At 27.0% G+C, this 13883-nt stretch overlaps 1 protein-coding gene across 1 annotated transcript in view; it reads left to right on the top strand.

Annotated features, from left to right (window-relative positions):
* LOC100202523 (protocadherin Fat 1) overlaps nt 1-13883 on the top strand; it is a 101370-nt gene that overhangs the window by 37282 nt on the left and 50205 nt on the right. Inside the window, exons 9-15 of the mRNA XM_065811453.1 lie at nt 1790-2342; nt 2463-2812; nt 3108-3302; nt 6433-7423; nt 8950-10199; nt 10413-10621; nt 11088-11504. Of these exons, the coding sequence (XP_065667525.1) occupies nt 1790-2342; nt 2463-2812; nt 3108-3302; nt 6433-7423; nt 8950-10199; nt 10413-10621; nt 11088-11504 (3965 nt within the window). The remainder of the gene's footprint in view (nt 1-1789; nt 2343-2462; nt 2813-3107; nt 3303-6432; nt 7424-8949; nt 10200-10412; nt 10622-11087; nt 11505-13883) is intronic.

The raw sequence follows: 13883 nt of genomic DNA on the forward strand, positions 1-13883 counted from the left end.
ATAAAACATGACTAAAGAAAAAAGATCTGACGTTTTATGACAAGTTTGAGGTTTATATTTTTACATCGTTCAGCCGATAACTTAAAATACAATAACTTTTTGTTTATTGCAAAAAGTAGAACCACAGCTTAACAATAGTACCAAAATAATTGTTTTGAGATTTTTATATTAAGAGATAATTTGATTCAAAAGTTAAGGTTGTTTAGTAACCTAAATGTTTTTGAAAGTAATTAGTGTTTTTTTGATTTAATAACAAAATTACGTATAGCATGTATATACAAATAACATGTATATACTCATTAATGTTAAAAACATCTGACCACCAAATGTTTATGGCAAAAAACTGTTTTTTTACTGTATAGTGTACATTTTTATTATTAGATTATTTTTGCGCACGAAAATAAAACACACTGTTCTTCAAAATTGTCAAAAAATAACAGTTTTATCTTGTTGTAAAATGTGTTAACCAGCACAACCATCGGCAGTGATCGCAACTTATATTGTAATTCCTAAACATTGCTAAATAGAAGGAATGTAATATCAGATTAAATGTGAGTTTGTTGGCCAACAATGAATGGACTTTAGTGTTGCAAACTTAACTTGTGCTTTGATGTAGCAGCACTCCTTGCATGTTCTCCCTATTTAGCAGTTGATGTATGTACAGAAGCCTCTGCAGTTACCTATTTCAGTATGGCGTCATCTGTGTGTATCTTATGTTGTATTCATATACGTATATATGTTACACTGAATTTTTGAATTTTTTGAATTCGTGAAATTGGCAAAATATTGCCTATTTCATAAATTTAGCGCTGTTGTTGCCGAACTCTGGAAATATTATTATAATGCATAACCCAAATTTATTCCACTTTATTGTTTAAAGTTTAAACTATAAAATGTCAACTGAAGTAAAAAAACATAAAAAACAGTTCAACAAAAATGATGAAAATAATGTCATTGAAATTTTAAACTCTGAATACAATATTAATTTAACTTTCCAAAGGCATTATTATAATGTGAAAAGTACCTATAAATTGGTTGTTTTTGATGGATTAACAAAAGTTGAAAGCATATCAGATATACAATTGATAATAAGCGCTTATTTTAAAACAAAAACAAATAATATTGATTCAAAAGAAAAAAAATTCTACAATGACGTCATTTACCTAAACTCTTTGGAATTAAACGCGCTTTAATAAATTATAAAGTCTGTAGATTGCAGCGTATATTAAAGGTACATTATTAAAGGTTAACACAATGGCCTTCCTGGCCATCCGGTTAACCTTAACCTTAGATCAGGACTGAGTATTTTTGCTATGATACTAATATTAGGAGGATTTCCATCAAAGATTTACAAAATCCTCATACCCTTACTGGTAATTAATAAAGGGGTTTTATATCAGAGTTATTTATCTAGGTAAGTTGCTTTCACCACTTCTAAGTAGCCCCACCTGCCCAAATAGAGAATCAGTTTAACTTAATGACTAGGATATTATATATGTATTCATTGGTGTGTTTACATATACATTCTTTGTTGGGAGTAAAAGAGGTCAGGACCTTACACCTCTTTTAATCAACTGCCCCTGACCCAGGGGCAGTTGATTCTTTATATTTGATGTTTTTCATATGAAAAGTTATTTGCTTTAATTTTTATTATACTTTAAGTTAAGCTTATTTTTTCATTTAATTTAAATTTGATTTTTTCATAAATTTTTGAATATTAGTATTGATTTTTAAATATGTTTGGCAATTTTGTATATATTTATTATTTTTATATTATATGTTTTTATAGGCGTAATTGTTGTCAAAGATGAATCTTTTTTAACAAATCAGATTGTTATGAGAATAGAAGTTGAGGTCAGTGATGGTACTTTTAAGGGGAAAACTAATGTTGAAATAGAGACAGTATACTACAAGCCAGACAAAATATTCCATTTTCTAGATAAAGTTTATAACGTAAATGTTCTGGAAAATGTAAAGCCATTCTCTGTTGTCAAAGTCATTAATCCTGTAGGATATAATAGGACAGAAAAGTTGCACTACAGAATTTTAAACACTGTTCCTGGATTTGATATTATTAAGAATGTTGGTGTAATTATAACAGACAATAGTTCAATATTTGATTATGAAAATGTTTCATTTTATATTCTTCACATTGAAACTGTGTACAATAATATCTATGCTCGAACATATGTAAATATTACTATAATAGATGTCAATGACAATACTCCGGTCTTTGAACAAAAGAAATATTTTCACCCCATTGATATTGAAACAAAAAAAGGAACTGTTTTATTAAAAGTTCAAGCAAATGATGCTGATTCAGGAGAAAATGGGAAAGTTAGGTAGATATAATGTCTGTTTTTAAAACTTTAAAAGTTTGGTTTATTTTTTAAACATGGCTTATTTTTTAAACATGGAATTTTTTAGAAATAATTAACTTTATGATTAAAATTTGTTTGCAGATACTCTATGTTAACTAAAGAAGAATATTTTACTTGTGATTCTATAACTGGTGAAATTTCACTATTAAAAGGATTTATAAAGAGTCTTACTAAACCTGCATATTCATTATACATTCAAGCATCAGATAATGGTACTAACATTTTGACTTCGAAAGTTTTAGTTGAAATTCCTGTGCTAAATGAAGATCAGCCCAAATTTATGAAAATTTATGAAGCATCAATAAATGAAGACATTACACAAGGCTCAACTATATTCACTATTGTTGCATTGGCCCCACAAAATCGGCAAGTATTTTATCAGATTTATGCTGGTGATGAGTTTGAAGTATTCGAAATTGGACTAACTACAGGTAAATACAATTTACAGTATTATATTTTATTACAGTATTTTAAATCTTTTAATATGGTATAAAATTAATATTTATTTATTAAGTATGCTTGCTAAAATGCTTGCAAGATTGTTCAGCCTAATTTTTTTATGCATATTTTTAAAGTTTTAGTTGTATTAAGACTAAAAGTATTGAAATAAAAAATTTATGAAGAAAATGTAATAAGAAATTATATTGAGTTAAATTTAAGAGTTTTCTCTATTTTTATTTAAAGTTTTTTTATTATCTTAATTTTTTAACTTTTTATTATTTATAGGAGAATTAAAACTTGCTAGTAGTTTGGATTATGAGCAGATCAACTCTTACAAACTTCAAGTAAAAGCTATTGATAGTTTAAGTGGGTCATGGGCACTGACTGACTGTGAAATTACTTTAAATGATGTCAATGACAATCCACCTATGTTTGAGAAGCCATTTTACAAAGTTCTTATTAAAGAAAATGTAGCTCCAGGTTATTGTTAAATTTCTTTTTTTAATTAAAGTAACTTCAGGCAGATACTGATTCATTCCTCTAAACCGATGTGGTAGCATATTAAGTTATTAAGTTACACATTAAAAATACTCAAGTTTCAAATGTTTATAAATATTAAACAAATATATACACGAAATAAAGCATAGTCATACAAATAAATTGTCATAAATATAATGTATAGTTTTTATTTTTACTAACATTTCTTCTCACATTCTCAAAGTTGCGCAGAATTTTGTAATATAATACAAATATTGCTTCTCAAAACTGCTCTCAAAACTTTTTCTCAAAAATTTTAACATTGTACTCAAACACCAGAATGGAAAAAATTTTTTTTTACATTCTGGCGTTTGTGTTTAATGCAAAAGCTTTTTTTACTAAATTATAATAACTATTCTAGAGCCCCTCAAAGCTATTGAACATTTAACAAGTCCCTAAAATTAAAGCTCCATAAGCTGGCTTCCTATGGTATATTTGAAATATTTTAATCATTCCTTTTTCACTGCAGTTTTAAATTTGTCCTCGGAAGCCAACACTCTTCTTCATTTCCAGTAACCTTGGGTACTACAAGGTGCCATCCTTGATTCTGTATTAGTTCTCATCTATACTAATGATCTTTCTGACAGTCTAAAGTGGCTCTATTTGTAGATGACACAACTATATATTCCTGTCTTGATAAAAAGTCTTTTATTTTCTAAAAAGTCTTTTATTTTCTATCTATATATTTCTATATTTTTTTAATTCAAAATTTATGTTATATTTTTTATATATATGCATATATAAACATCATTATGATTATCATGATCATCATTACCATCATCATTATGATCATGATCGTCATCTGATCATCTTCTCTTTTGGCAATAACCACACCATATAAATACTGAAGTTTATATAAATATGTAAGGATATTGTATGCCAGCATCTAAATAAATAGCAAACATGTATGTTTATATCCACAAAAAATTTTTTTATTATTTTTTTATTTTTTGCATAAAGTGCATCTCGAAAGCTTTTATTCCTTCTGGAATAAAAGTTTAAAAGCTTTTATTCCTTCTCTTTGATTTTAAGTCAATCCTCATTCTACTCCACATTTTTCACCATCTTGACCAGTTGCTTTATTAAACTTTAATTATTTTTTACATCTTTTTTACAAAAACATCTCTATTATAAACAAATGTCTTTTTATTATTCCAAGAAGCCAATGTAAAAAGGTCCTGTCTGATGTTAAACTCTGTTATTCTCAGTTTACTAAATCTTGTATCTTATCTCAGATGTTAGGTTCTAGGGAGTTTTGGTTAGTCTTCATCAGTTTCATTAACTAAAGTAAATCTAACATTTAATGTTAGATACTTACTTTAGTTAATGTCTCTGATCTTTTTACTTCTCCCCAGATTAAAGCAGAGTTATTTGCAAAGAAATCTTACTCTAATTTGACTCTTGAATCTAATGGGCATACTCTTACTGCCAGTTTTAGCAGTTTTTTGCAGTTTTCTTACAGCAGAATTAAATTACTTCTTGAAAACCTACACTCTTCTTTATTTCAAGTAATTTTAAGGGTACCACAAGGTTTTATCTTTGCTCCTGTATTGTTTCTTATCTACAATATCGATCTTCATGAAAGTTTTACATCTAAAGTGGCCCTATTTTTAATTGCTTAGAACAAGCAGCCAATTTTTAATCTGATCTCTCTTTTGTAACAGCCTAAGGCTTACAGTGGCTTATGAATTTAAATTCTGGACTTAAAATTCACAATTTTTGTTAGACAACAAATTTCATTTATTTACTGCAAAAAAGTATTGCAATAATGTTGGCATTTCTATATTGATGAATAACAACCCTTTTACTCATAGACAAAGCACTTTGTAAATGTAATTAGACCTGCTTTATCCGCCTAGTTTAAGCCACTTTCCCATTGCTATAAGGTTGCATTTCTTTCTTTTTCCTACAAATACTATCATTGTGAATGCTCTAATGAACTATCTCTATTACGATAAACCAAAACTCATTCTTATTTGGCTTCTTATTTAACAAGTTGCATACTTTTACTGTATCTGTCCCTTCATGCTATAAAAACTTTTATTAATCCAGTTTTTTTCCTTTTATATCAAAAAAACCTTATAACTTCTACCTATCTTTATGTTTTCCTTTTTTATACAACCTACAATTTTTAAGTCTTCATTTAACCGTTTCCTAGTTCCATCAACTAAAACTCATTCCCGATTGACTCATTATTCAGCCAAGACCTATTCGTTTACTGTTACTGTCTCTGCATGCTCTTAAAACTTTTACTCATCTATTTTTTTTCCCTGCACTTCAACCCTTTGAAACTCACTCCCATCTTCATGTTTTCCTGACTCATACAACCTACAACTTTTTAATATTCTTCTGTCAACTTTTCCTTGCTCTATAACTCTATTCTTTTTGTGTTTTAAAACCTAGAACACAAGTTCTAAAGTGTTTATCTTTTAACATAATCTAATGTTAGTAGATTCAACAAAATTTTGTTGAATTTTCACACATTTATGAATTTATTTGTATTATAATTTATAAACAATAGCATTTCTCTGCGCTGAGGTAACAGGCTTAATCACTTTTTCTCATAAATATTTCCATATTCAGAAAACAATCTCTCTGAAAATGCAAAAAATGCTGGTGGTGCTAATAATTTAAGGGGAGTTCTTTTAGCAGTATATGATTACTAACCATTTAGTATTACTAATACTATTGGTATATCTAATACTATTGGTATATCTAATACTATTGGTATATCTAATACTATTGGTATATCTAAAACTATTGGTATATATAATACTCTTACTGAACTTAATGCTGCTGTCATTACTCATTCATGAGTTTTTGACTTCCGTGTTTTGTGTATTAAATATTATAGGATTTATTTTTAAAAAGTTTTAAATTATTTACTAAATGAAAAATTTGGATTGTAAATTTTTTCATAGGAAACTTCAGAATTTTATATTCAACTTGATAAAACTTCAAAATAGAACTTTCTATCCAACTCTGACTAAACCTTGTTGTGATAATTTATTATTTAGTAAACTTTATTTTAAGAAATGCAAATATGTTGTTATATATTGTATTTTATTTTAAGGAACTACTGCAACAACTGTTAAAGCTAAGGACTCTGATCAAGGTTTGAACAGCATGATAAGCTACTCATTTGAATCCAATAACGAAGTTTCTCACTTTTTTATAAACTCAAGAACTGGGGATATTCTAACCACACAACCGTTAGATGCTGAGACTAAATCAGAGTACTTTTTGAAAGTTACTGCCACTGATCATGGCAAACCTAGCAAATCAACATTTGTTACTGTTCAGATTAATCTTGCTGATATCAATGACAACAAGCCATTATTTTATGCAGCAAAATACAATTTTTTCGTGGAGAAATTTTTACATTCAAATCAGTTTATTGGAAAAGTAACTGCTTCAGATCCTGACATAAACACAAAGTTAAGCTACGGCCTATCAAAAACATCTTCATTTATAAAGATAGACTCTGTTACAGGAATTCTATATCTAACAGGAAGTCCTTCACAAATGGCAACAATTTTATTGGAAGTTATGGCTAGTGATGGTGTGCATGTTTCATTTGCAGAAGTTGTTATAGATTGCTTTGCAAGAAATGATTATCGCCCACTAGTTTTAGAACATATTGATGTTGCTGTTATAGAAAATACAATGAAGAATGTCATTATAGCAGAAATTAATCCGGTTGATAGAGATAAAGGTTTTTATGGTAAATTATCATATCAAATAGATTCACAGTTAGCTGCAAAATATTTTACTATTAATGAGCTCGGTAGGATTTATAGTACTGATTATTCATTGGATTGTGAGCTTTTTCAAAAAATACTTGTACCTATTCGCGTAACTGATGATGGAGGTTTGTTTTCTATTATTCAAGTAGTAGTTACAGTTGAAGATCAAAATGATAATGCTCCTATATTTGAATACCCATCTTATCGAGCAACAGTTGTTACTTCTCAAATGACTGATGAATCTTTGCTTAAAGTTGTTGCTTCAGATCCAGATAAGGGGTCAAACTCGGAATTGTTTTATGTTGCTCAAGGTTTACGGTAATTACTCATTTTGTTAATATAATTATAATAACTGTTATTATTACTAATGAACAGGCATGCAAAGTTAAATCAAAGTCAGGGTCAATGAGCAAAGTCAGAGTCCAGGAGCTCCTGCTCTACATATAGTTTGGAGTCCTGCTCATCATAAAAAATTTTGGGACTCTGGGGCTGCAGGATTTTTTAATTTTATATCACCACATAAATATTTCCTAACAAACCCTTATTAACTTCTATAAGTTTATTAATTAAAATTTGTTTAGCCAACAGTTACATAACTTTAACTAGTAAAAGCACAAACACATTGAATTAAGCTGCATATGGCGAGCCCTCTGGCATATAAATTATTTAAAAAACAGCGTGTTTATGGCATACATCGCCTATAGCATACATTACTTTTAAAGAATATAGCAAATGGAATAATGAGGCAATTGACAGCATATGCAGTGTATAAAACTTTTGGTGTACACTGATAGATGAATATATTATATATTGAATTATGCTTAGGTACAAATATTTACACACTCAAATATGTGTTGATGCCTATGTAAAAGAAAATATTTTTCATACATATTCTTTATGATATTGTTTAAACTGATAAAAAAAGTATGAAAGTCGTAAGTCGTTTTCTTAGCTATTAAGTCTTTTTAAACACAGTTAGGAAATATCGTTTTACAAGTGTCGCAATTGAGGTCTATTAAGTATGTCTGAGCATGTTGTTATAATAAAATTCGTAATATTTTTTGAATTGCTATAATTTATTATTTATATTAAACAAAAACGCATTATGACATTATAAATACACATTTATTTTCTATTATTATAATAACTATTTTAAATTGGTTATTTAACTAATTGTATAATTTTGGGAAAGGTATAAAAGAACAGATGGCCAATGTGTTGAAAAATAAGTTAATCGCTGTAACTGAACTCTGAACTTATCACTTACAAGTGCTCTATCACTCCACCACTACTGCATGTGAACTTGAAGATAATAAGTTAATTATATAAAGTATTAAAGCATCCCTGCTAGTGAAGTGAGGTGTTGAGTATAATAAACTTGAAACCTATATTTCATATGCATGTACATATATATATATATATATATATATATATATATATATATATATATATATATATATATATATATATATATATATACATATATATATATATATAAATATATATATATATATATATACACACACACACACACACACACACACACACACACAGATGTATACATACATGCATATTCTAAATTTTGACTGTATATATGTGTGTATGTGCATGCATATACTTATTAAATGTCTTTTATATGTAGATAGTGCCTGCTTCAAGGTAGATAGTATCTGCTTGAACCCAAATCTTTAATTGATATACATCTAAAAGCCCTCACATGTAGCTATTTTACAATTACATCAATGTCAAAATATATTTACCATTCAAAAGCTAATGGGGTTTTGTTACATACCTTTTTGTTTTGTATTGTTATTACTACTTCATCTACTTTTATTTTAATTTAGAGAAGGAAATGTTCCAATATTTATTAATGGATCTAATGGATTGATATCTTTATCTGGTATTCCTAAAGGGTCAATGTACCAGTTTTCAGTTAGAGTTACTGATAATGGGTATCCTGTTCAAAAATCTGATACAAAAATTTTTATATTTGTAAAAGGTTGGAATGAAGAGGTCCTAAAGTTTGACAAAAATGTTTACTATGTTACTGTTTCAGAAAATGCTCCAGTGAGATCTCATATAATAACTGTTAATGCTTTGTTGTTAGGTGATAATGGGCGTTTAACATACACTATAGTTGATGGCAATCTTCCATATACAAATGTTTCACAATTTTTCAAGATCAATTCAGTCACAGGTCAGGTGAAAATAAAGAACCAATTAGATTATGAAAATATCAAAAGACATAAAATACTTGTTTTAGTCACATCATATAAAGGTGATGTTTCTACATGTTATATTGAAGTGAATGTTACTAATGTAAATGACAACGCTCCAAAATTTTACAGCAGCTCATACAGTTTTAAAATAGCTGAAGATACTGAAATTGGAGAAAGACTTTTGCAGGTCTCTGCCTTCGATTTAGATGAGTTATATGCAGAGTCTACTTTAGTTTATTCAATTGTCTCTGAAAATAAAGATTTTTTTCAAGTAGATGAGAATACTGGCTGGCTGAGTTTAAAAAAAAAACTTGATCGTGAAGTTACAGGGTCTCATGAAATTTTGGTTGTTGCAACAGATGTTGATGGAAAGTTTGATTCTACCAGAGTTCAATTATTACTTGTTGATGTCAATGATTCTCCCCCTATTTTTTTAAGTGCTTCTTATTTTGTTACTGTTAAAGAAGATGCTTTAGTTGATCAAACAATACTTATGGTTAAAGCTGTTGATCCTGATATTAATCAAAATCTACAGTATTTTATTTTATCAAATAATTCTGATGATTTTACTGTTGATCGCCAATCTGGAAATATTAATTTGTTACGACAAATGACACAAGTTTCATATAATTTTACAGTAGTTGCATATGATGGAATTCATACGGGAGCAGCTAATATATTTATCAAGGTTCAGGACTTTAATAATCATGATCCAGTTTGTCTTTTGACTTTTTATGAAGCTGATGTTGAAGAAAATTCAGATTTGAAAAAAACTATTTTACGTGTTGCAGCTGAAGACAAAGATCCTTCTGATGTCTTAAGATATCAGATTCATGGAGATGGTAATGGAAAATTTTATATTAATGAGAAAACAGGTGAGCTTTTTAGTTTTATAATTTTTAGTTTTAACAAATTTTTTTAAATTATTGGTAAAAAAAGTTATATCATATTTACACTGAAATTGAAAATAGGTTTTTAAATTGATTATAAGTTATCATTTAAATAGTGATTTATATTAAAATTTTAGTATATGAAATAATTTTAGTTATATATTTTAATTATATTTATGCTTAATATGCTTAATATAGGTGATCTTAAAGCATCTTCATACTTAGATTTTGAAGTTGAAACTAAGTATAGATTCAAAGTGGTTGTCATTGATCTTGCTGGCCATACTTGCACTTCTGATATATTTATTAGAGTAATTGACATGAATGATAACAGCCCTATTTTTTTGCAACCTCTATACAAAGCCACTTTGCGTGAAAATGCTACTTATGGTGTTGTTGTAACGCAGGTTCATTTTAACTGTTTTTTATTTTTTAACTCAATGCAAGTTTTGTTTTTATTATCTTACTTTTTATTATTTTACTATCTTTAGAATTTATCTTATATTTAACTTGTTTTTTACTGCACTTTTTTTTAGTCACTTTTTTTACTCAGTAACTGTGTTTATTATTATTTATTTTTTTAATTAAGCGATATTATTAGGTTTAGTGTTTACTGTTAATCAGGAGGCTTCATCTTCTCACTTCTCTATCTTCATCTCCTCACTTTATCTATTCTTTTCACTTCTCTATCTCTATCTATTCTCTATCTCTATTCTCCTCATTTCTCTATAAAAAAATTGTACATAGACACCTATAACTCCTAATGATGTTTAAATGATATCTACAAAAATTTATAAAGATACAAAAGTTTTTAATATTTATTTTATTTAATGTAAAATAAATTTCTAAATTACAATTAATAATATTTTTTAGGTTAAAGCATTTGATAAAGATTCATTTAAAAATGGTCAAATTTCATATTCTCTGCTAAGCAACATAAACAATACCTTTGCAGTTCATTCTCAAGGTATTATTACTGTTAATAAACCATTAGAAATACAAAGAAGTGCTAGATATACAATTACAGTTGTTGGAACTGATCAGGGTACACCAAGTCGTTCTTCAAATACATCACTTGATATCATTGTGATATCAAGTAATGATTCACCTCCACAGTTTGATCAATTTGGATATTTATTTTATATCACAGAAAATAATAGTCCTGGAGTTATAATTGGAAAAATTAAAGTTACTTCAACCACCAACTTTAATATGTACGCAATTGTAATGGAAATTGTTGATCCAACATTTGAAAATTTATTCTCCATAGAAGATAATGGGGATTTAAAGGTATATATTTTAGATTTTTTAAAAGGAGTAATTTTAAACAGTAGTTTGAAAGTTTCATTTTTTACATTGAGCTTGCATTTATGTCAACATGACAATGAAAGAAGATGTTGGTCTCAAAATAAATGAAATTATATTAAAATTTTAAAAGTAACTATTTTATTTAAAAAATTTTAGTTTTGATTTTATTTTGTAGAAAACATTTTTAACTAAAATTGAAAAAAGTGCATCTTTACAATAATTTTTTAATTAAAATTATTTTTATCTAATTTTTTTTAAAATGATTCAGTTTGATTTAAATTGGGTTTAGGAGGGCCAATTCTAGTTCAGACTTGAGGTGGCATCCCTAAACCCAATTACATTTCAGTAAAATTTAACAGTGAGAGCCAATAAAAACTTATAAGAATAGGGACACATCATAGAATCATACGATGGCTCTTACTTTTTTTTTGAAAGTAGGGGGCATTGTATGATGTATATAACTTGTTTTTGTTAGTTGCCAGGAAGGGCAACCAATAAGAAGGGTATCTGTTACTTGGATTTTAATGCACAATAATAACTGATTTCTGTTAAATCTTAGCTTGGCAAAAATAAATTTAATGTCCTAGAATGACCAACATCAATTACCAATCTGAATCCAATTGAGAACTTATGGAACAAATGATAGGGTGGTTCTATGAGATAAAAATAACCTCTAAAGTTTTAGGAGAAGTTCAAAAGGTCTGGAATGCCACTGCTGTTGAACAATGTCAAAGGGTTGTTAACAGTATGCCATCAAGATGTGATGAAGTAATAAAGAATAAGGGTTACACAAAAAAATAATAATGACAGTTTTAATATTTTTATGTTTTTGATACAGCAATATTTTTTGTTTAAAGTGTTATTTCTATGATTGTTACTTTTCATTGAATTAAATTTTTTTTCAATAAAAAGGTAAATTTTAACTTTTTTATTAAAGGTAAAGATTAACTTTTTTAATTAAAGGTAAATTTTAAGTTTTTTAAACTGACTTTTTCAATAAAAAGCTAAATTAAAAAAAAAAAAAAAAGTTTTTTTTCTGTGATTGGTTTATTTTTTTTTGTATGATTGGTTTATGTTTTTGATTCTGTATTGGTTTACGTATTTTTATTTCTGTGATTAGTTTATATGTTTTTATTAAAATTCATCCAAAATAAAGTTCTTACTATGCCTAAATAAAAAATGCATAAAAGGAAAATCAGATTTTTTCGTCAAAAGATTGCCACCATTATTCTCCAGATATTTTTACAAATATTTTGCAAGCCTAATTTTTTTTCCAATGTGAATAATTCATGCATATTTATTAAAATTTTACAATAACTTTTTTTAAAAGCTAAAAAAATGCAAAAGATTTACGATAATTGTTCTTAAAGTAAAAGGAAGTCAATACTTCATAAAAATATTTATTTCACATATGTAAATTTTTATTTTATATTAGAATAATATTATACTCTGAACATACATTGTTTTTGGATAAATTTTGTAATGAAATTTTTTTAAGTTATTTTGTCTTTTTTGTAATTGTCGTTTTTTGAATTTAAGTGGTACTTTTTATTTGTTACAAAATAAGTGGTACTGTTTAGAGAATGTTGAGCACATGTTTTCCTTATCTGGACACTCAAACTTCACAGCTGTTATTTTTATATTTGATATAACCAAGCTGTCCCTTAAGATTATAAATAAGTTTTCATATAAAACTTATTTATAATCATATTAAAATAAATAAAATTTAACAATTTAAAAAAAGAAAATTTAAAAAATAATTTTTTTTATAAAAGTTTTGTTTTCTTTTGTGTTCTTTTTTGTAGAGTGGTTATTTTTAGCTATTGAATTTTATACAAGTTGAGGAAAGAAACATATTTTTAAAAAATTTTTATAACAACAATCGAAAGTTTTCATATGCAATTTATTCACGATTTTTATCAGACTGTATAATCAAGAAACTAATTTGCTATGTACGCTAAAACTATGAAAAATTTTGTTAATTTTTTTTCTTACATTTATTCGTTTTCATTTATTAAAGATAAAAATTGCATGGTTTCTTTTATAACTGTATTTACCACATTTGATGCCTGTCTGAAATTGTTTCCTTTCTAGAGATATTGGACATAGGACATAACAATTGCTCTGTTTGAAAAAATGTATTTAAAAACTTAAAAAAAAGTTTTAGATTTGCTTCTAAAAATTTTGTTGAAAATAAAGTAAATTACAAAACACTAGCCCACAAGCTTTTGGAGGATTGTTATATTATTATATTGTTATATTTATATATTTATATTGTTATATTTATATTATATTGTTATATTTATGACATGTTAATTTATGTTATATATTGTTATATTTATCAGAAAATAAACTATTGGG

This window comes from Hydra vulgaris, chromosome 12, assembly GCF_038396675.1.
Source record: "Hydra vulgaris chromosome 12, alternate assembly HydraT2T_AEP".
Taxonomy (NCBI): domain Eukaryota; kingdom Metazoa; phylum Cnidaria; class Hydrozoa; order Anthoathecata; family Hydridae; genus Hydra; species Hydra vulgaris.